Below are 21,605 nucleotides of genomic sequence, written 5' to 3' on the forward strand. Positions count from 1 at the left end.
TAGCCTTTTGAAATGTTCTTAAAAATATGAGAAATTGCTGCTAAAGTTCTACGCCTTGTAACGACCTAGAAAAATAAAAGGATGTTCAAAAAACTATGCAAATATAAAGTAGATATATGGGAAATGTAAACTAGTAAGTATTTTGTGTGGTATTACTATCTGTTTTACAAGCAGATACATTTAAAATTAGAAAAATGCAAAGTTTTGCAAAATGTTGGTGTTTTTCACTAATAAATCTCAAATTTCTCGCCCAAATTTTTCTACTAACGTAAAGTACAATATGTCACGAGAAAACAGTCTCAGAATCACTTGGATAGGTAAAAGCATTCCAAAGTTATTACCACATAAAGTGACACGTCAGATTTGAAAAAAATCGGCTGTGCCACAAGGCCAAAACAGGCTCAGTCCTAAAGGGGTTAATAAGATTCTCCATCATTGTTATTTTATGGTGAATACAAGTATTTGCTAAAAGAGATAGGTCAGAACAAGTTGTAGACCAGAAACCTGCTGCTGCTCCACTGCTATGCCTTCATGGCTTTTCTTATTTGCGCTCTGTGCATTGTGCAGCGTTTATGCGAATCCAAATCCCCATTTACGCCAATGTTCCAACCAGTCACTTATTTTATCCAGTTTAAATATGGGGGGTGTCCTGATGAACAAGGACAGAACATAGGTAGGAAGGGTTCTCTTGAAGGTATAAAGCTGACCATACACTTAAGCTATTATTCCTCCCGACTTCCATATACACAAGCACTTGGCCAAGCGTGCATGTGTGTTCAATGGGGAGAGGGGAATAAACCACTGTTAGATTGAGCATGTTGAAAGCTTTTGCGACCGCAATTCCCCCTGAAAATCCACGGGAGAATTGCGGCCCCATTCATTCCTATGGGACCATGCACACGACAGTGGTTTTCACGGTCCGTGCATGGCCCCTGAGCCCAGACTGCAGAAAGAACGGACAAGCCTTATTACAGCCGTGTTCTGCGGTCCGGGCTCATTGAAAATAATGGCCAAGGCCATGTGCACAGCCTGCGATTTGCGGGTGGCTCGCGGCTGTCACTCCGTGGTCGTCCGACCTGGAAATCATGGCCGTGCACATGGCTACGGTCGTGTGCATGAGGCCTTAGCAAAGTCGGGACACCCCCATTCTCATCAGTCCCAACTTTCCCGTCTAAATCAAACTTTTCGGCCAACTGTGATCTGATATGTATGGGCACTTTTTGAGTACACATACGGCTTTAGACCCGTGTATACTAATCATAGTATTTTGAGTAATATATTTGTTCTATTCTTTTGTTTCCGTATTTTCCTACAATTTTAATCCATTATGACAGGCAGATGTGGTAGAGAGATTTACTATAATTCTTTGCACCATCCACTCTAACGTTAATAAAATCAGATTGTTGTTGCAATGCCATAGATCTACTCCAAGTAACTCCTATGCACATAAACTACATCAAAAGTACCCCCAAGGCAATAATTATACACTGTGCTTCACATTAAAAGCACAGCATGAGGATGACGTGAGTGCCCCCTAGAGACATTGTGTTTACCCCCTGTGGTACATGTACCGCAGGTTGAGATTTTCGGCTTCTAAATGTTCTCTCCAGAAATTTCACTCAAAGCATAAAGTCCCAGAGAACCATTTTAACCCTATAACCTGTTACAAGTTATAATAGTCACCATAAAGTCTGTTAAGTGTATATTCTCACGTGGCAGATTTATTGTAAAAATGTCTACAACTGAAAGAAAGTTCCATACCACTGAATGGGGTTGTTTATGGTGCGTGCACATAGATTTCTGCAAGCCTCATTTAGATGAATGGGACAATTGCAGACGTTTCTGCAACATATCTGTCAAATGTAATTATACCCAAACTGCTATCAATTAATTTTAGGTTTCTGGTTAAATCTGCATTTCGCGTCAAACAAGACCCATGTTTTATTAGCCATATGTTCAGTGTAACTCTATTGCATGTGTTTTGTTTTTGTTTGTTTTTTAGATATCCACCCTTACACAAAGAGCTCAGGATTCAGAAACCCTGCTTACAGACTTACAGCAAACCTTTTCTCTAGCAAAGAGAAGTGTTCAAGAGCAAATGGTAATACCATAAAATGGGATAGAAATGGATAAAGTTCAATATTAGTAAATTGTTGAATAGTTCAGTATGAGTTACACTGAAATGTATCATTGAATTCAATAAATCGTGATGGTTTTTCTCATTTTCAGGCTGTTCTTATGCATTCACGGGAGCAGGTCTCTGAAGAGCTGACTAGGTTACAGAAGGACAATGAGAGTCTTCAAGGAAAGCATGGTCTGCATGTGTCACTCCAACAAGCAGAAAACTTCATCCTTCCTGATGCCATTGAGGTAATTTGAGTATCAGCAAGACCTTTTTGAAGAGCTGTCTTGTGTCCATGGAAGACTTTGCATGAATATTTTACTATAATATCTGCTATACATTTTTGCAAATGTATTAAAAATTAAAAACTTAAATTGTTGCTATGACACTTTAAATTTTGCTCTGGGAGCCTCCCACTTTTCTAGCTCATCTTTGAAATGTTTCTACACCTTGATTGCAGTCCACCTGTGGTCAATTCATTTGATTGGACCTGATTTGGAAAGACACACCCCTGTCTATATAAAGTCTCACAGCTGAAAATGCATATGAGAGCAAAAATCAAGCCATTAAGGAGGAAAGAACTGCCTGTAGAGCTCAGAAATAGGATTGTGTGGATTGCACAGATCTGGAGTAGGGTACAAAAAGATTTTTGCTGCACTGAAAGTTCCCAAGAGCACAATGGCCTCCATAATTCTTAAGTGGAGGAAGTTTGAAACAACCAGGACTCTTCCTAGAGCTGGCCGCCCCACCAAACTTAAGTAATCGGGAGAGAAGGGCCTTGGTAAGACAGGTGACCAAGAACCCAATGGTCACTCTAACTGATCTCCAAAGATCCTAAGTGCAGATGGGAGAAACTTTCAAAAGGTCAACCATCATTGCAGCACTCCACCAATCTGGGCTTTATGGAAGAGTGGCCAGAAAGAAGCCTCCCTCAGTAATAGACACGTGAAAGCCTATCTGAGAATCCTTTAGGTGCTTTTTTGCAAACTCCAGACTGTGAGAAACAAGATTCTGTGGTCTGATGAAACCAAGATTTAACATTTTCACCTCAATTCTAAGCGTCCTGTCCAGAGGAAACCAAGCACTACTCATCACCTGCCCCAAGTGTGTCCCCAAATGCTGAACTCTTGTATCAATAATGTAGTCAATTCAGAAGGTGGTGTGCAGAGAACTGCATCGCTGATTTCTAGCGTGTCCAGGAGTGTTGCAAGCCCCAAAGCATATGTCTGTCCCCCCCCCGTCCCCCCACACACAAAAATAATTATCCATATACATAAACCGTTATTAAATCCTACCACTAGACCAGATTAAATATTACCTGCATACTGTTACTGAACACAACTCGCGGTTATAAGACCAATAATAACACAATATAAGTTCCAAATAATACCGCTGCACCATAACCACGTAGTGACTGAATAATACCCCCATACTGTTACAGAATAATACCGCCGCAACATAACCACATAGTTACTGAATAATACCCCCATACTGTTACTGAATAATACCGCCGCAACATAACCACATAGTTACTGAATAATACCCCCATACTGTTACTGAATAAAACCCACTGTACAAATACCAATATTACCACCATATAGTGACCATGCAGTGGTAGATGCCAGTTATACACAGGAGCTCTGCAGACCATACAAGTGATTACAGCACATTTATATCCAGTGACTCACAGGTGATTTTTTTTTCCTATGATTTTGTCGTTCACTTTCCCTTTTTTTTTCCTCCATTCGAGCCACCACTCGTCTTTGCAGAATTTGACACAGACATGTTGATTTCTCGTTTTTCCAGCATCCTCCCCACCTATACCCCAATCTCTAAACAAACTCTTAATCCACAGTGACCCACATGGTAAAAATGATCCCTATTTGCTTGATGCAATAAAAGTCCGCCCTCAGTAATAATGCCCCCTGTAGATAGCGCCACACACAGCCCCCGTCTTGTAGATGGCGCCTCGCACAGCCCCCCTCTTGTAGATGGTGCCTCGCATAGCCCCCCTCTTGTAGTAGGCACCACACACAGCCCCTCGCTCTAGCAGACTGCGCCACACGCAGCCCCCCCCCTGTAGATAGTTCCACACAAATATAAAATAATGCTACTTACCTAGCCCCGCCCTGCGCAGGGATTCTGTCCAAATGTCTTATAGGCTGCAGGCCTAATGTGGCCTGTAGCCTATAGTATTCAATTGTATCTGCATCCGACGCCACCGTGCATAGTGTGCTGCCCAGCCCATAAATGTTATGTGCTGGGCGGCGCGGGCCCCCTCATGCCGCAGGCCCCGTAGCAGCAGCTATGGCTGCTATAGTCGGCATGGGGACCCTGAGAGGATGGGGGCCCTGGGCAGTTTGCCCCCCTAATGCCTGACCTGCCCAATACCATCCCTACAGTGAAGCATGGTGGTGGCAGAATCATCCTGTGGGGGTGTTTTTTAGTAGCTCGGACAGGTACACTGGTCAGGGTTGACGGAAAGATGAATGGAGCAAAGTACAGAAATATTCTAAATGACATCCTGATCCGGGGTGTTCTGGACCTCAGACTGGGCCGAAGGTTCACCTTCCAACAAGACAATGACCCCAAGCACACAGCCAAGACAACACATGAGTGGAATAGGGATAACTCTGTGAATGTCTTAGAGTGGCCCACCCAGATCCCTGACTTGAACTCAATCGAACATCTCTGGAGAGACCTGAAAATAGCTATCCGTCCACGTTCCCCATCCAACCTGACAGAGCTTAAGAGAATCTTCAAAGAAGAATGGCAGATAATCCCCAAATCCAGGTGTGCAAACCTTGTGGCATCATACCCAAGAAGACTGGAAGCTGTTATCGCTGCCAAAGGGGCTTCAACTAAGTACAGTAAAGGGTCTGAATACTTGTGTCCATGCAATATTTTAGTTTTTCCTTTTCATTAAATTAGCAAAGATTACCAACATTCTGTTTTAACTTTGTCATTAAGGGGTATTGAGCGCAGAATGATGGGAAACAACTTTAATTATTTTTTATTTTAGCACAAGGCTTCAATATTACAAAATGTGAAAAAATGTAAAGGGTCTGAAGATTTTCCAAATGCATTATATCTAAAGTGGATACATAAAAGCTACAGCGCTAAAACTGAATAAAATTTGGAATAAATGCCTATTAGAAATATACTTAAAAACACTAAACACAGATATTAAATAAGAAAAAAAAAATGGCTAAAAAAGGTTTACATAGCCTTTAACCCCTTCCCGCTCCTGGACGTACTATTAGGTTATGGCAGCTGTATCATTCGCGCTCCATGACCTAATAGTACATCTCGGGAGTAACGGCCGTTTCGGCCGTCCTCCCGACACATACAGGAGCTGTGACAGCTGCTGTCTTGTTCAGCAGCTGTCACAGCTCCTACAGCGGGGACCGATCGCTGTGTCCCCGCTGATTAACCCCTTAAAAGCCGCGTTCTATAGAGATCGCGGCATTTTAGGGGTTAAGCTGCCATCGCCGGCCTGCTACGCGATAGAGGCCGGCGATGGTGACTATGGCAACCGGACACCAAACAATGGCGTCCGGCTATGCCATAGACGGAAGCCTAGTGGGTCCTGACAACGTCAGGACCCACTATGCTTGCTGTCAGTGAGTAGCTGACAGTTCTAATACACTGCACTACGCATGTAGTGTAGTGTATTAGAATTGTGATCAGGGCCTCCTGCCCTCAAGTCCCCTAGTGGGACAAAGTAATAAAGTTAAAAAAAAGATGTGTAAAAATAAGAAAATAAAAGTATTAAAAGTAAAAATCCCCCTTTTTCCCTTATCAGTCATTTATTATTAATAAAAATATATAAACAAACAAACTATACATAATTGGTATCGCCGCGTCCGTAACGGCCTGAACTACAAAATTATTTTGTTATTTATCCCGCACGGTGAACGCCGTAAAAGAAAATAATAATAAACTGTACCACAATCACAATTGTTTGCTCACTTCACCTCCCAAAAAATGGAATAAAAAGAGATCAAAAAGTCGCATGTACCTAAAAATGGTTCTGATCGAAACTACAATTCGTTACGCAAAAAAAAAAGGCCTCGCACGGCTTTATTTATTGAAAAATAAAAAAGTTCTGGCTCTTAGAATAAGGTAACACAAAAAGTGAATTGCTGTTTTTTAGTCACCACGCCACCTAAAAATAGAATAAAAACTGATCAAAAAGCCGCATGCACCCCAAGAAAACTACAATGCATTCCTCAAGGGGTCTAGTTTCCAAATTGGGGTCACTTTTGGGGGGTTCCCAATGTTTTGGCGCCACAAGACCTCTTCAAACCGGACATGGTGCCTAATAAAAAAGAGGCCTCAAAATCCACTAGGTCCTCCTTTGCTTCGGAGGCCGGTGCTTCAGTCCATTACCACACTAGGGCCACATGTGGGATATTTCTCTAAACTGCAGAATCTGGGCAATACGTATTAAGTTGCGTTTCTCTGATAAATCCTTTTGTGTTATAAACAAAATGGTATAAAGAGGATTTTCTGACAAAAAAAATGTAAACTTCACCTCTACTTTTCTCTAAATTTCTGTGAAACACCTAAAGGGTTCATAAACTTTCTGAATACTTTGAGGGGTCTAGTTTCTAAAATGGGGTATTTGATAGGGGTTTCTAATATATGGGCCCCTCAAAGCAACTTCAGAACTGAACTGGAACCTAAAAAAAATAAATAAATTAGGCAATACTTTGCTTCTTACATTATACTGAGCCGTGCCCACCCCGAGATGACCCCAGTTTTGACCGTTTGTATAAACGGAGACCCCTATTAGACCGTTCCAGTGCCCGGTTTTCCCAAGCATACACCCCCGAGAAGTGTATTTCTATTGATGAGTCCCTGGTACATTTTAAAGGGAGGGTTCAATTCCGCGAGTACCTGCCGGGTAAGAGGGCAAGGTATGGCGTGAAGATGTATAAGCTGCGAGAGTGCATCAGGGTATACCTACAGGTTTAGGATATATGAAGGAAAGGCCACCCCCAAACCAGACTGCATCCTGGACTACAATAGGTACATGGGAGGGATGGACTTATCAGATCAAATCCTGAAGCCCTACAGCGCCATGCGGTGTGGTATAAGAAGCTGGCCGTGCACATCATACAGATGGCTTTGTACAATTCGTACGTGCTACGTCGATGTGCAGGCCAGACGGGAACTTTCCTGGAATTTCAAGAGGTGATTATCAAGAACCTAATCTTTAGGGACCAAGAAGGGGGGGCACCTAGTACTTCTGGAAGCGGGGCCACACGCATCGTACCAGGGCGGCAACACTTTCCAGTAGAAGTTCCCCAAACTGGCAAGAAGGGAAAAAGTCAAAAGAGGTGCAAAGTCTGCTATAAGAGGGCGATAAGGGATGACCCAATATATCAATGTGACACGTGTCCCGAATAACCAGAGCTCTGTATGAAAGAGAGTTTTAAAATTTATCATACATCCCTTGGTTTATAATTTACCCCAATTTTACTTACACTGATGCACTCCGCACAGCTTATCCCCCATCGTCTTTCCCCTCTGAGCCCTGCTGTGTGCCCAGGCAGCTGATAACAGCCACATGTAGGGTATTGCCATACCCGGGAGAACCCACATTACAGTTTATGGGGTGTAGGTCTCCGGTCAAAATGCTCACTACACCTCTAGATGAATGCCTTAAGGGTGTAGTTTTTAAAACGGGGTCACTTCTTGCGGGTTTCAACTGTACTGGTACCTCAGGGGCTTCTGCACACATGACTTCGCACTAGAAAATCCCCAGTAGGCCAAATGGTGGTCCTTTCCTTCTGAGCCCTCCCATGGGCCCAAACGGCAGTTTATCACAACAAATGGGGTATTGCGGCACTCAGAACAAATTGCGCAACAGAATGGGGTATTTTGTTTCTTGTGAAAATAAGAAATTTTCAGCCAAAACTACATATTATTTGAAAAAAATAATTTTGTTTTCATTCCCAGCCCAATTCAAATAAGTTCTGTGAAAAAACTATGGGGTCAAAATGGTCACAAACAAACACAAGTGTGACCCCTAGTGGCTGGCAGGCACAATATACATTTATACAAAAAAAGGGCTGCCTGCAGACAACCATGCCCAATTTCCCAGCCACCACTGATGTGTAAAAATAATGAACTTTATTAGGCTACGTGTAGCTGGACAGACCACATGAATTAATTAAAATTCTCACTAGCCGAGAGACGGACACAGGTATGTGTTACCTGATTTAACAGGCAAATGTAGTTTCTGACGTAGGAGTATTAGTATCTTCCCTAGTCAATTAGATTTGTTAAGGTAACTAGTAGGCAACAATAGGTCCGATCAGCGGCAGTGTATTAAAATATTAGCAGCCCCCCCGACATGTTTCGCTACTAAGTAGCGTCCTCAGGGGTACACGGGGCCTTTAGCCTTTAGCCCCGTGTACCCCTGAGGACGCTACTTAGTAGCGAAACATGTCGGGGGGGCTGCTAATATTTTAATACACTGCCGCTGATCGGACCTATTGTTGCCTACTAGTTACCTTAACAAATCTAATTGACTAGGGAAGATACTAATACTCCTACGTCAGAAACTACATTTGCCTGTTAAATCAGGTAACACATACCTGTGTCCGTCTCTCGGCTAGTGAGAATTTTAATTAATTCATGTGGTCTGTCCAGCTACACGTAGCCTAATAAAGTTCATTATTTTTACACATCAGTGGTGGCTGGGAAATTGGGCATGGTTGTCTGCAGGCAGCCCTTTTTTTGTAAAAATGGTCACAACACCCATAAATGAATTCCTTGAGGGGTGTAGTTTCCAAAATGGAGTCATTTGTGGTTGGTTTCTATTGCTTTAATACCTCTGGGGCTCTGCAAATGCGACATGGCACCCGAAAACCAAACCAGCAAAATCTGTACTCCAAAGAAATTTTGCAAGTTTTCACCAATAAACACTGAATATATCGACCAAATTTTACCACGAACATGAAGCCCAATGTGTCACGAGAAAACAATCTCAGAATCGCTTGGGTAGGGTTAAGCATTCCGACGTTATTACCACATAAAGTGAAATATGTCAGATTTGAAAAATGGGCTCTGAGCCTTAAGACCAAAACTAGACTGCGTCCTTAAGGGGTTAAGCTGTTAAAAGGCGTGAACAGTAAGCCAGGCCACTGGCTGGTATTCCAAAAAGGTCAGCACTCAGCCTCCGCTTAGAAAAAGGCGTCAAAAGTGATGGCAGAATGTTCATACTATGTCTCAATATACAGTTGACAAATGCATTTCCATCACCTACCACACGTCTGGTAATAGATCAATATTATATCGTATATTGTCCTAGTGTCCATCAGAGGTGTTAACTTTATGGCTCCTGTTTTACCAACACTTTTCTTTAGCAATTCAGATTCTGTACCCCTGAATTTCTTTATTTGTATCATCCTCTGTTTTGTATATTTAAATATTGGTAGTATTCCCTCATTTCTCTTGTGGACCATTCTGGCCTGGAAGAAATTTGGTTTCAGGGGAGAAGCTCTGCAAAACTTCTCCCTCCTTATTCATGCACGCACTGTCGTAAAATATATTCCCTCAAATTTAATTTTTTTTTATTGGAATCATCTGAAGTTTGTCTTCAGAGAACAGAGGAAATTTTGTTTTTTGACCAGGATTAGTATCCAATATGGGTTAGAGAGTGACACTTTTTTTTTTTTTTTATAGTACAGTGCCCTGCAGGAGAATTGTCTTCACAAATTTGCCACTGAACTAAATTTGATTTCCTTCAAGTTTTTGTTTTTGGGGTTTTCTTCTACTTTTGCTGCTGTTTTTTGACACTGAAATTTGGTTATCACATTTGGAAGTTCAAGGATAATTTTTATTTCTGTTTTTAGGAATTGCATGAACTAGTTTTGAAATACCGTGAAGATATTATTAGTGTCCGTACAGCATCAGACCACCTTGAAGAAAAGTTGAAAGCCGAAATTCTCTTCTTAAAAGAGCAAATTCAAGCCGAACAATGTCAAAAGGAAAACATAGAAGAAACACTTCAAATTGAAATAGAGAATTGTAAAGAGGAAATAGGTAACCATTTTAATATGCCTATCCAGAAATGAATTTCTTGAAATTGCATCGTTAACATAAAGCATTTGTTTCATGCAAACTAAATAGCCGTAGACTTCATAATAACAATAATAAAAATAATAACTGATTATTCATATTGTGTCATGTTCTTGATGGAAAATTGTGTTGCCCGTAGCAACAAATCAAATTACAGCTGTTATTTTCGAAAAGAAAGTAAAAAGTGTTTTCCATATTTTATAATCCTAGGCATATGCCATCAATGTGTGATCCATGGGGGGTTCACTTGTAGGACCCCAACTATCACTGTTCAAGAAAAGTGCCACTTTCATCCAGTCACTTTGCCTGGTAGTACAGCTCAGAATAGTTGTTGCAGATAGGGCTGTGGTGTTGGTAAGCCAAATGTCCGACTCATTCCTATATTTTTCCACTCTCTGACTCCAGCTTCCACTCTGTAGTGTTCCTGGTTATCGGGGGGGGCATAGACCTCCTTTTTTTTTTTTTTTTTTTTTTTTTTAATTTTTTTCATTATACTTTTTAAGATACAGCAACTTTGTATTCTGTATACAGAGCAGATGTATCATGCGCTGAGACCTGAATCCATCAGGACAGCGGGACTGACTGGTTCAGTGTCAGCGGGTCCTGCGTGTTTCTGACATGCAGGATCCACTTGTAATCGATCAAATCTAAGTTCTAAACTTAGATGTGATCAGTAACAGCTCGATCCTGCGTGTCAGAGTGACGCATGATACATCTGCTCTGTATACAGAATACAAAGAAGCTGTATCTCAAAGTATAAAAGTATAAGTATAAAAAAAAAAAAATTGCTTTTGAGGGTGTACATAGCCTTTAAGCAAATGCAAAAATCATGAGAAAAAGAACACTCCAAACGAACGGCGCATTTTTTTTTTTCTGCCTCCCATTGGTTTCCATGGAGGTTTAGAGGCGGAAATCGCTCCAAAATAGTGCATGACGCTTTTTTTTTTATTATTATTTACTCGCGAACAGTCAAAAACTGCAGAGAAAATAAAAATGGCTCTACCGCCCATGGAAATCGATAGAGGGAGATTTGGGGAGCATTTTGTCGCTGATTTCGTAGTGGTTTCCACTTCAAAATCAGTAACAGAAAACACTGTGGGAACAGAGTTCCCAGTAAATCTGTCTATAAAGTTTGCATAAATCTGCAAGAAAATCAGGAAGATTTTAACATGGCTTTCATCTATTTCAATACAAAATGCAGATTTTTTTTGCATGAATCTTTTTTTTTTTTACATTGTGTGAATCACTATATTTTGGCTGTAACTTATTTATGGTAGTTTTATAGCTTTTGGATGGGTATCCTATATAAATAGATGTACACTTTTACAGCCAGTTTTATATTGCTCCAATGTATTGTAACAAACGGAAAAATACTTAACTTGTTTTTTATTTATGCTATCATTTTACTTTGTTCCGTTTGATCTTACATGCTCTTTTCTTTCCTTTTTTTCCCCTATCACTTATGTTAAAGATATCTTAGAAGGTATGAATTATTTGTTTCTTTCATCCCGTTTATGTAAGAAAAGAACTAGGGTACTCTCAAATTTGCTGTAGACAGACGTCCTAGAGAAAAAGTAATCTCATTTCCATTGTCTACATTTGTGCTCTTTTTGTGTTTTTTATTGACTTTTTTTTTTACTGAATACATCTTAAACACACATGTAAGCATAGTGTTTAAGGAGATTTCCCACATACATTTATAGTACTCCTTGCCCACAGTACACTGTATTGCGCTGCAACTTTAACTGTGTGATTACACAAAGAGTACTCCACAGACCGCTCAAGTCAGCATGTTTGTCACTACTCAGCGAGGGCAGCATAAAGGGCCTGACAGGTTTCCTTTAAATTCGATCTGTCCGCTCAATATGCTGCACTAGGTAAAGGCAGCATATCACAGGGACAGTTCCATGCTTCTTTTAGCCAAGAGGCACAAATCATATTATGCTGCTTGGATAATAGGAGCAATCAAAGTATACACCAGACTCCACGTTATGAGTCCAGTATATTCATGAGGAGAGCTCTCCCGTTCCGCTTCAGTGCTTGATGGCTGGCCGTTGTGTATCTGCATACGCTGCAGCCTGTCAATCACCGTCTATAGGGGCAGGAGGAGTACTCCCTTCATGAATACACCAGACTCTCCTGTTAGCCAAACTGTCCCTTTAATAACTCCTCTATTGTACTTCTATAGGACTAGATAAGGCAGGATAGCAACACTACATACAGATACATTTTCACATAAACGTACGTCAATGCGCTCAAATAGGCAGTTTAAACCCTAAAGTGCTGAGATCCTTGTAGATCCACAGTTTTTTTGACGAAGTATATTAACAAATAAGACCATAGTTTCTAAAGCAACCTTATAGTTTCTGATTATTGGTGTGTCATACTCATTTACAAGCTGCATACTGCAATGTTGGGCAAGTGTCCAATATTATCTGTGCTCTGGTTTAGCTAAAAGAGAGCAACCCCGCCATAGTACAGAAATAAAGTCTATTTGTCACATAAGGTTTAAACCCTAATATGACCTAATATAGATAATCCAGTAGCGAATGTCTAGTGCAGATTTAAGGGTTTGTTTATGTACTGTATTATACTTTGGGGGCATATGCAAACCTTTTCATTTTTCAATTTTATTAGAGTTTAGTATTGGAATATAGTTAAGACCACACAAGTTTTCCCCAAAACACAGAAGTCCTTTTCCATTTTGCCCAGTTTGTCTTTCTGTATTTGTTCTGTCAGTTTTAGGGTTTGTCCACACGTAACGGAAATGCTGCATATTTTCTGTCCGGGATTGCGGACTGAAAATATGCAGCGGAATATAGTAGCAGCATAGTGGGATTTAACAAATCTCTTCCACATGCTGCGTAAAATTTCCGAGCAGAAATTCAGCTGCGGTGCGGATTTTTCGTACCACAGCATGTCCATTCCTGTTGCGGAAAGTGAACTAAAATGCCGCGTTTTTCAGGGGAGATCTCACCATCTCCCAGCATTGAGAAAAGCACAGGAAATGGTGCGGTTTTTCCACAGCGGATTTTCTGCGGAGTTGCTGCAGAAATTTTCTGCAGCAATTGCGTTACCTTTGGACAAAACCTTACTGTTCAGGTTATTTAATTTCAATTGTGGTTTTTTTCTTTTGCTTCCTTTTATTATATGTATGTTTGCAAAAATAAAAAAATGATATTTGTGTTCTTAAAGTACACCTACCAAATACGTACAAAGGTGCTTTAGTTTACCTGAAAAATATTACAAGATTTTAATCTCCTTTTTATTCTGAGGTATGATTGCTTGAAATTACAGGCCCAAAAGCCTGAGGCTGCGTTTCTTTACGGAGATTCTAATGAGTTTTGGAGTCATTGAGGCATAATTATCAATGATCAATTATCATTTTCTGGCACCAAACTTCTCCATGGTATGCCATTATTAGTAAATGTGCCCAGTTTTGATTCCAATCACCAAATACTACTACTGCTACTATTCTAGCCAGTGTTTGTTTTTGATGATTTTAATACATGCGGGACTCAGAACAGGAAATGTTATGAAAACCTGGCAGTAGCGTAGCCTCAGGTTGAGTTTTGAAGTAGATTCTAAGTGACTTAAAGAGTTTGTCCAGTGAGATAAAATGGATGGCCTATCCCCTTTAATTCTTTACACTGCTCCACACTGTACAACGCCGTCACATTTGTAGCGGCGGAGCATAGTATTACAGCTTACTCCCAGTCAGACGTCCCGCAATCAATGAGGATAGGCCATCAATTTTATTCTACCGGACAGCCGCTTTTACCTACCAATTTTCCAAAGCAGCAAGCCAAGTGGCTATTTTGCCGTTTTCCCCATAATTTGCCCTTAGGCTTGGTGGTTTTACTGGCTGTTCTAAAGTCAATAGATAAAGAAAATTTAACAGCACTCACTTCTTGATGCAAAAACATCTAGTGGATTTAATCCAGTCGTGCACCATTTTGGCTCAGCCACCTTTCTCAAGGCTGCGGTGCAAGGGGCACCGATAGTCACTGACCAGCAAAAATGCTTTGGAAACTATGCATGAATTTATAATATGAATTATAAAGATTGCAGTCTCCTAGTGGGTCTAACAAGATCTTTTTTTTATGAGACACAAAAAGACAAAAAAAAAGGAGCGCCAGGCGAACATAGTACATCATCTGATGGTTTTCGAATAAAGGGGGGGGTAGGCAAGGTGGTTATGCAAATCTGTTGGTGTTGTGCTGGGAGCACAACATCCTAGTGTAAATATCCGTGAGTGGGGACTGCGGCTTTGGATCCGTTCAGGGTCCACAGGGGCAAAGGGAAAAAAAACGGATTATCCTTCCCAGCGCTGTCCCTCGTTACGATGAGAAAGCTATGCAATTTTTTTTCTGATCCATTTTTTTGAAGATGTTTCCCAAAGAAAAACGTAAGATCGAAGAAGACTGAAAGACCATACATCTATTTGTGTCGGTACAGCAACGCGTTTCAGATCGGACCGTTCTTTGTGAGGCTTAAAACACATACAATACTAAGATGACCGTAGTGGCTTTATATCTTAAAAAGACCGCCAAAGAGCAATTTCTTTGAGGTCAGGGGTCAGAAGTGATGCATTTTAGTACCACTGAATAGTACAAATACAAAAAGGCTTACTTTCGGCTAAACACATAAAATTTGTTTAAGACAAATAAGTGTATGTGTTGAATGAAAAAATATCTTGCAGCACTCCAAGTGAAAAAGTAAAAAAGGTAGTGTTTATTCATCCGACATAATGCATATGTATACATGCTGTGTATGTGTTGAGTTATAAAAAGGGTTAGGTTTTTTTAAATAATATTTTATTTAGATTATGCAGACCGGTATCTTGCGGACGCATTAAGTCAAATGCAGCTGTTTGGACGTGTCAAATGGGAACAGGGAGTCTTGTGCCATTGGCACTATGATGATATGGTGCAGTACTCAAGCATTGGTGATTACTTACACTAATGATATGAGGTTGAACTGAAGGTGTTGGTCCCTGATTTAGACCTGCACACTTTGCTGACCGCGGCCTTAGTTGTAAGGGTATGTGCACACACACTAATTACGTCCGTAATTGACGGACGTATTTCGGCCGCAAGTCCCGAACCGAACACAGTGCAGGGAGCCGGGCTCCTAGCATCATAGTTATATACAATGCTAGGAGTCTCTGCCTCTCTGCAGGACAACTGTCCCGTACTGTAATCATGTTTTCAGTACGGGACAGTAGTTCCACGGAGAGGCAGGGACTCCTAGCATCGTACATAAGTATGATGCTAGGAGCCCGGCTCCCTGCACTGTGTTCGGTCCACTACTTGCGGTCGAAATACGTCCGTCAATTACGGACGTAATTAGTGTTTGTGCACATACCCTTATAGTAACAGCGGAAGGACTACGGAAGCCTGGATGGACCAAAAGGAGTTAGAGGCTGGACAGCGGTATTGGTAGTTGTGGCAGCATATGGAGCATGTTGAAGAACAACCGGAGAAATACAGAAGCCTGCATGGGGCCAAAGGATGTGAAAGGTTGGACAGCGTCCTTGATTGTTGTGTAGCATATGGAACATGTTTAAGAAAACCCGATGTGACTATGTGTTTCCGTTTGCAGCGTACTTAGGCGTAAAAGTAACAGCCCATTAATTTATACCTGTATGAAGATACCATAAAATCTTGTTGTATTTTATTCATAGTAGTGATGATGGTATGTATAGATAAGAGAAACTTATAATCCTGTATTATTGTCAAATATTATTATTATTATTATGATTTATTATTAGTGTCAAATATTATTATGTTTTCGAAGAGAACGAGATCAATATCTTTAGATGATAGTCTCCGTAATTTCAGTTAGACCATTGGTTATCAGTGTATTAAATTTATATATCTAATAAACTTCTCATAAGTTTTCATAACTATTGTTTTGTAGCGGATCTAAGTAGTCAATTGGTGTGATCGAATAGCATCTGAAATCCCGTTTCATTGTGCAGTGTCTAGATATACTATGTTGCATGAAGTTGTTCATGCAATTTGACCTATGTTTATTTAGTCTGCAATGAAGTTTGTATTGTTCTACCAACGTATTGTATGTTGCATATACAATTTATCAAATATATTACGGAACTAGATTTGCAGTTGAGGTTATACTTGACATTAAAGATATCCCCCCAAGCGTATGCCAGAGCGAGAGCCACTGATAGAAGAGATCTATTATGTGAACGTAAATCCGTTACTGATCAACAATTAACAGTCACTGGCAAATCTGCTGTAATGACCAGTGTAAGATGCATTGGGACCTTTGATACTGGCTCCCAACAGGTTCGTGATATTCTTGAACGTCACTGGCCGGTTCTCCTGGCAGACCCTGACTTACAGGGTGTTGTTCCTTCCACACCAAACATCACATATCGAAGAGGTAGAAATCTACGTGACTATCTGGTGCATAGTCATCATTCTGGAGTGATTTCTGTGTCAAAAAATTGGCTGAAGACATCGGTCACTGGTTCTCATCCATGTGGCCGATGTTCTTTTTGCCACTTAATGGCTACTACAAAAGAATTTACCAATCCACTTGATAACAGATCCTATCGGATTAAACAATTTATTAATTGCCGTAGCAAGGGAGTTATTTACATAGCCAGCTGCTCTTGTCCTAAGTTATATGTAGGGAAGACAATACAAGAATTACGGAGGAGAATTTCTAAACATCTAAGCACTATAAACCAAAAAGAGGATACACCACTGTCTAGGCACATTCGTCTTGTACATGATGGGGACATTCGCTCCTTGAAATTCTGGGGCATTACGCAAGTCAAACTTGGCCCTAGAGCAGGTAACCTTGACCGCAAGTTGTTACAGGAGGAGGCACGTTGGATCCATCGCCTTGGATCTCTCAGCCCAGGAGGCCTCAATGAGGGATTTACGTTTGCTGCTTTTCTGTGAATCCTACACGTTACCCAAACACTGGAACTATACTTGAGTTTGTGTGATTATTCTGGTACTGTACTGACAATGTAGTCATTAAACTCTTTATAATCTGCCTTACTATCCACATTTCTTATATGAATATACTACTATCAATCATACTTAGTATTTGCTTCAGGTACCCCCAGGCTACAGCTTGGTAAGCGACATAGCGGCGGTTTGAATATTTTGATCAATTATAACTCACTGCGTTTCTTTATGAGTCACTTTGATAGCAACTGACTCTGAATGCTTGGTCTCTACTAAGCCCGATGAGTGTAATATCTCATACCTTTTATCTATCCATAGATATTTTTGTATTATTCTGTATACTACTTATATCGCTGTCTGACATAAATGGCATTCTTACTATGCCGTTCTGGTACACCTTTGCGCGTATATCTCTGGTATTTCAGCGTGTATACTTGTATACTAATTTGCAATGCCTATCATGAATCTGCTCATTTTGATTTACCCTAGTTTATTAGCGCATTGATCTATTAGTCCACTGATAACCTTCCCAGATCACAGTAACATCTTTTGTGCTGCTTACAGTAATTGTAACATCACCTTTAATCACCTCACAGCGCCAGTGTGTTAAATTGTATTATTATTGTATCACTCTGTTCACATTGTGCGTTTGTGCACCGTTTTACAAACTCTCTAGTAAACCTTTTTTTTTTTTTTTTTTTATAAAATTGTATTATTATTGTATCACTCTGTTCACATTGTGCGTTTGTGCACCGTTTTACAAACTCTCCAGTAAACCTTTTTTTTTTTTTTTTTTAATTTATTTTTTGCATAATAGCAGTGTCCCGATACTGTGTATAGCGATTACCTTGCTGTCCGGCATATACGGCATTCTGATTCAGTCATGCCAGTACACCAGTGTGTCTGTCTCCGTGTGTAGACTCGTACACTTATCTACAGTGTCCATGATAACTCTGCCTATTATGTCTTTCTACCCTATAAACGTATTGATCTATAAGCCCACTAATAACTTATTTAGATCATAGTAATATTGTTGTGCCGCTCACAGCAACTATAATATCGTCTTTAATCAGGGCACAGCGTTTGTACCTAGAATGGTACTATTACTAATCACATTCGTTACTATCCCATCACTTTTCTCACTTTGTGCCTCTGTGCACTTATCTATAAACTCATCGGTGACCTCTTTCTTGTATTATAGTAATGTTATAATTATATGTACAGCGATTACCATCAAGCAGCCTGGTGTGCTTGTGCACTTGAGTGCTGTTCATTGGCGGCATCTAACTAGTAAGTGATTGGTGGCAGAATCTGTCAATCAACGGAGGAGGAGGTTCGGTCCTCTATTCCTCCTTGGATAGGCTATCGACTGATTGTGGACACATGTTCAGCTAGTTGCAGTGAATACTTAATGAGACTGACACCGCCGCTCGCTGTCATTGGCCCCGATACCCCTGAGGACGCTACATCGTAGCGAAACATGTCGGGGGGGCTTCTACCTTTATTTTAATAATTGTCCTATTGACACCTTTGAATCTAACTAATAACTAACTGCATGTAGCGCTCTGTGGTTGTGGTACTTAACCCTTTCTAGACAGAGCTCTTACGTCTGGCACTGTGCTAATTGCTGTCAGAAATGGACATTAAAGAGGCTCTGTCACCAGATTGTGCAACCCCTATCTGCTATTGCAGCAGATAGGCGCTGCAATGTAGATTACAGTAACGTTTTTATTTTTTAAAAACGAGCATTTTTGGCCAAGTTATGACCATTTTCGTATTTATGCAAATGAGGCTTGCAAAAGTACAACTGGGCGTGTTGAAAAGTAAAAGTACAACTGGGCGTGTATTATGTGCGTACATCGGGGCGTGTTTAATACTTTTACTAGCTGGGCGTTCTGAAGAGAAGTATCATCCACTTCTCTTCACAACGCCCAGCTTCTGGCAGTGCAGATCTGTGACGTCACTCACAGGTCCTGCATCGTGTCGGCACCAGAGGCTACAGATGATTCTGCAGCAGCATCGACGTTTGCAGGTAAGTCGATGTAGCTACTTACCTGCAAACGCTGATGCTGCTGCAGAATCAACTGTAGCCTCTGGTGCCGACACGATGCAGGACCTGTGAGTGACGTCACAGATCTGCACTGCCAGAAGCTGGGCGTTCTGAAGAGAAGTGGATGATACTTCTCTTCAGAAAGCCCAGCTAGTAAAAGAAGTAAACACGCCCCGATGTACGCACATAATACACGCCCAGTTGTACTTTTACTTTTAAACACGCCCAGTTGTACTTTTGCAAGCCTCATTTGCATAAATACGAAAATGGTCATAACTTGGCCAAAAATGCTCGTTTTTTAAAAATAAAAACGTTACTGTAATCTACATTGCAGCGCCGATCTGCTGCAATAGCAGATAGGGGTTGCACAATCTGGTGACAGAGCCTCTTTAACTTTTAAATTTCATGTAGTCTGTCCTTGTTGCAAATTGAATAAAGACTTTTTTATTTTTACTCTTTAATAATGGTTGGAAAACAGGGCTTATTTCTGCCGGCAGGCAGCCTTTTTTTAGTTTTGCAGTATAGGCATCTCTTTGTACCGCATTCGTAGGTTCCTAGTGGTTCTGTTCTGTGTACCGACACAAATAAATGTATGGACTTTCAGTCTTCTTCAATCTTAAGTTTTTCTTTGGGATACATCTTTGAAAAATGTATCAGAAATTTTTTTTGCCATCATAACGAGGGACAGCACTGGGAAGGATAATCCGTTTTTTATTCCCTTTGCTGTATCTAACAAGAAAAAATGGCAGCATTGCCACTGGATAGTGCCATAAAATACAATATAGTTAGCATTTTGACCCCACAGTTTTATTGCAGAATTTAGTGGAATTAGTCTTTGAAGATGAAAATCACCTTTTTTTTTCTGTGGAAACATAGAATTTTTTCAAGGAATAAAGGAGAAAAAGCACCCCAACATTTGTAAAGCAATTATTCCCGATTATAGCAATACCCCATATGTAGTAATAAACTGCTGTTTGGTACCCCTGCAGGGCTCAGAAGGGAAGGAGCGCCTTTTGGATTTTGGAGAGCAGATTTTGCTGGATTGGTTTTCAGTGCCATGTCGGGTTTGCAACGCCCCGGAGGGACCAAAATAGTGGAAACCCCCCAAAAGTGACCCTATTTTGGAAGCCACACCCCTCAAGGAATTTTTCTGGGGGTATAGTGAGCATTTTGACTCCACAGGTTTTTTGTAGAATTTAGTGTAATTAGGCCGTGAAAATGAATATCAATATTTTTGTCCACTAAAATGTTGAATTTTTTAAATTTTCACAAGGGATAAAAGAGGAAAAGCACCCCAACATTTGTGAAGCAATTTCTCCCGAGTACGGCAATACCCCACATGTAGTCATAAATGTTTTTTTATTAGAAATTAATTAACCCTTTCAGGACTGATCCTTTTTTGATTTTTCATTTTCGTTCCCTGCCTTCCAAGAGCCATCATTTTTTTATTTTTCCGTCAATAGAGCGGTGTGGGGGCTTATTTTTTTGCGGTAAGAGTTGTAGTTTCTATTAACACCATTTACAGTACCATAAAATGTACTCGGAAACTGAAAAAAAATAATTTGTGGGCTGAAATTGGAAAAAACTCCATTGTTTTTGGGTATTGTTTTTAAGTCTTTCACCGTGCGGTAAAAACTACAACTTTAGTTTTATTCTGCGTCTCAATACGATTACGGTGATACCAAATTTATATCGTTTTTTTATATTTTACTACTTTTACAAAGAAAAGACTATTTGTTATAAAAAATTAATTGTTTTGTATCATCACCTTCTGACATCCAGAACTTTCTTATTTTTTGGTCGATTGAGCGGTGTGAGGGCTTATTTTTGATGGGACGAGCTGTAGCTTTTATTGGTACCATTTTATGGTACATACATCTTCCTGATCACTTTTCTTACATCTTTTTTACGAGCTAAAGTGACCAAAAAACTGAGATTTTGACGTTTTAAATTCTTTATTTCTTACAGCGTTCACCTGTGCACAATAAATTACCTTTTACTTTATTCTGCGGGTCGGTACGATTACGGCAATACCATATGTATATAGTTTTTTTTAAAAGTTTTGCAGCGTTTGCACAATAAAATTACGTTTCCCCATATTCTGAGCCGTAACTTTTTTATTTTTTAGTCAAAAAAGCTGTGGGAGGTCTTGTTTTTTGCGGGACGGGTTGTAGTTTTTATTGATACTATTTTGGGATAAATGCGACTTTTTGATCACTTTTTATTCTATATCTTGGGAGGGGTAGTGACCAAAAAATAGCAATGCTGACATAGTTTTTCGTTTATTTTGTTCGCGGCGGTCACCGTGCGGAAAAATAACATAGTTTCATAGTTTGGGTCGTTGCGAACGCGGTGATACCAAATATGTGTACTTTTTTTAACGGTTTAATTT

General features: G+C 40.3%; 1 protein-coding gene across 1 annotated transcript in view; it reads left to right on the forward strand.

The window, feature by feature from the left end:
* Window positions 1–21,605, forward strand: part of RABEP1 (rabaptin, RAB GTPase binding effector protein 1) — a 139,618-nt gene that overhangs the window by 101,981 nt on the left and 16,032 nt on the right. Inside the window, exons 12-14 of the mRNA XM_075852836.1 lie at window positions 2,003–2,101; window positions 2,230–2,370; window positions 9,991–10,180. Coding sequence (XP_075708951.1) covers window positions 2,003–2,101; window positions 2,230–2,370; window positions 9,991–10,180 — 430 coding nt within the window. The remainder of the gene's footprint in view (window positions 1–2,002; window positions 2,102–2,229; window positions 2,371–9,990; window positions 10,181–21,605) is intronic.

This window comes from Rhinoderma darwinii, chromosome 2 (genome assembly GCF_050947455.1).
Source record: "Rhinoderma darwinii isolate aRhiDar2 chromosome 2, aRhiDar2.hap1, whole genome shotgun sequence".
Taxonomy (NCBI): domain Eukaryota; kingdom Metazoa; phylum Chordata; class Amphibia; order Anura; family Rhinodermatidae; genus Rhinoderma; species Rhinoderma darwinii.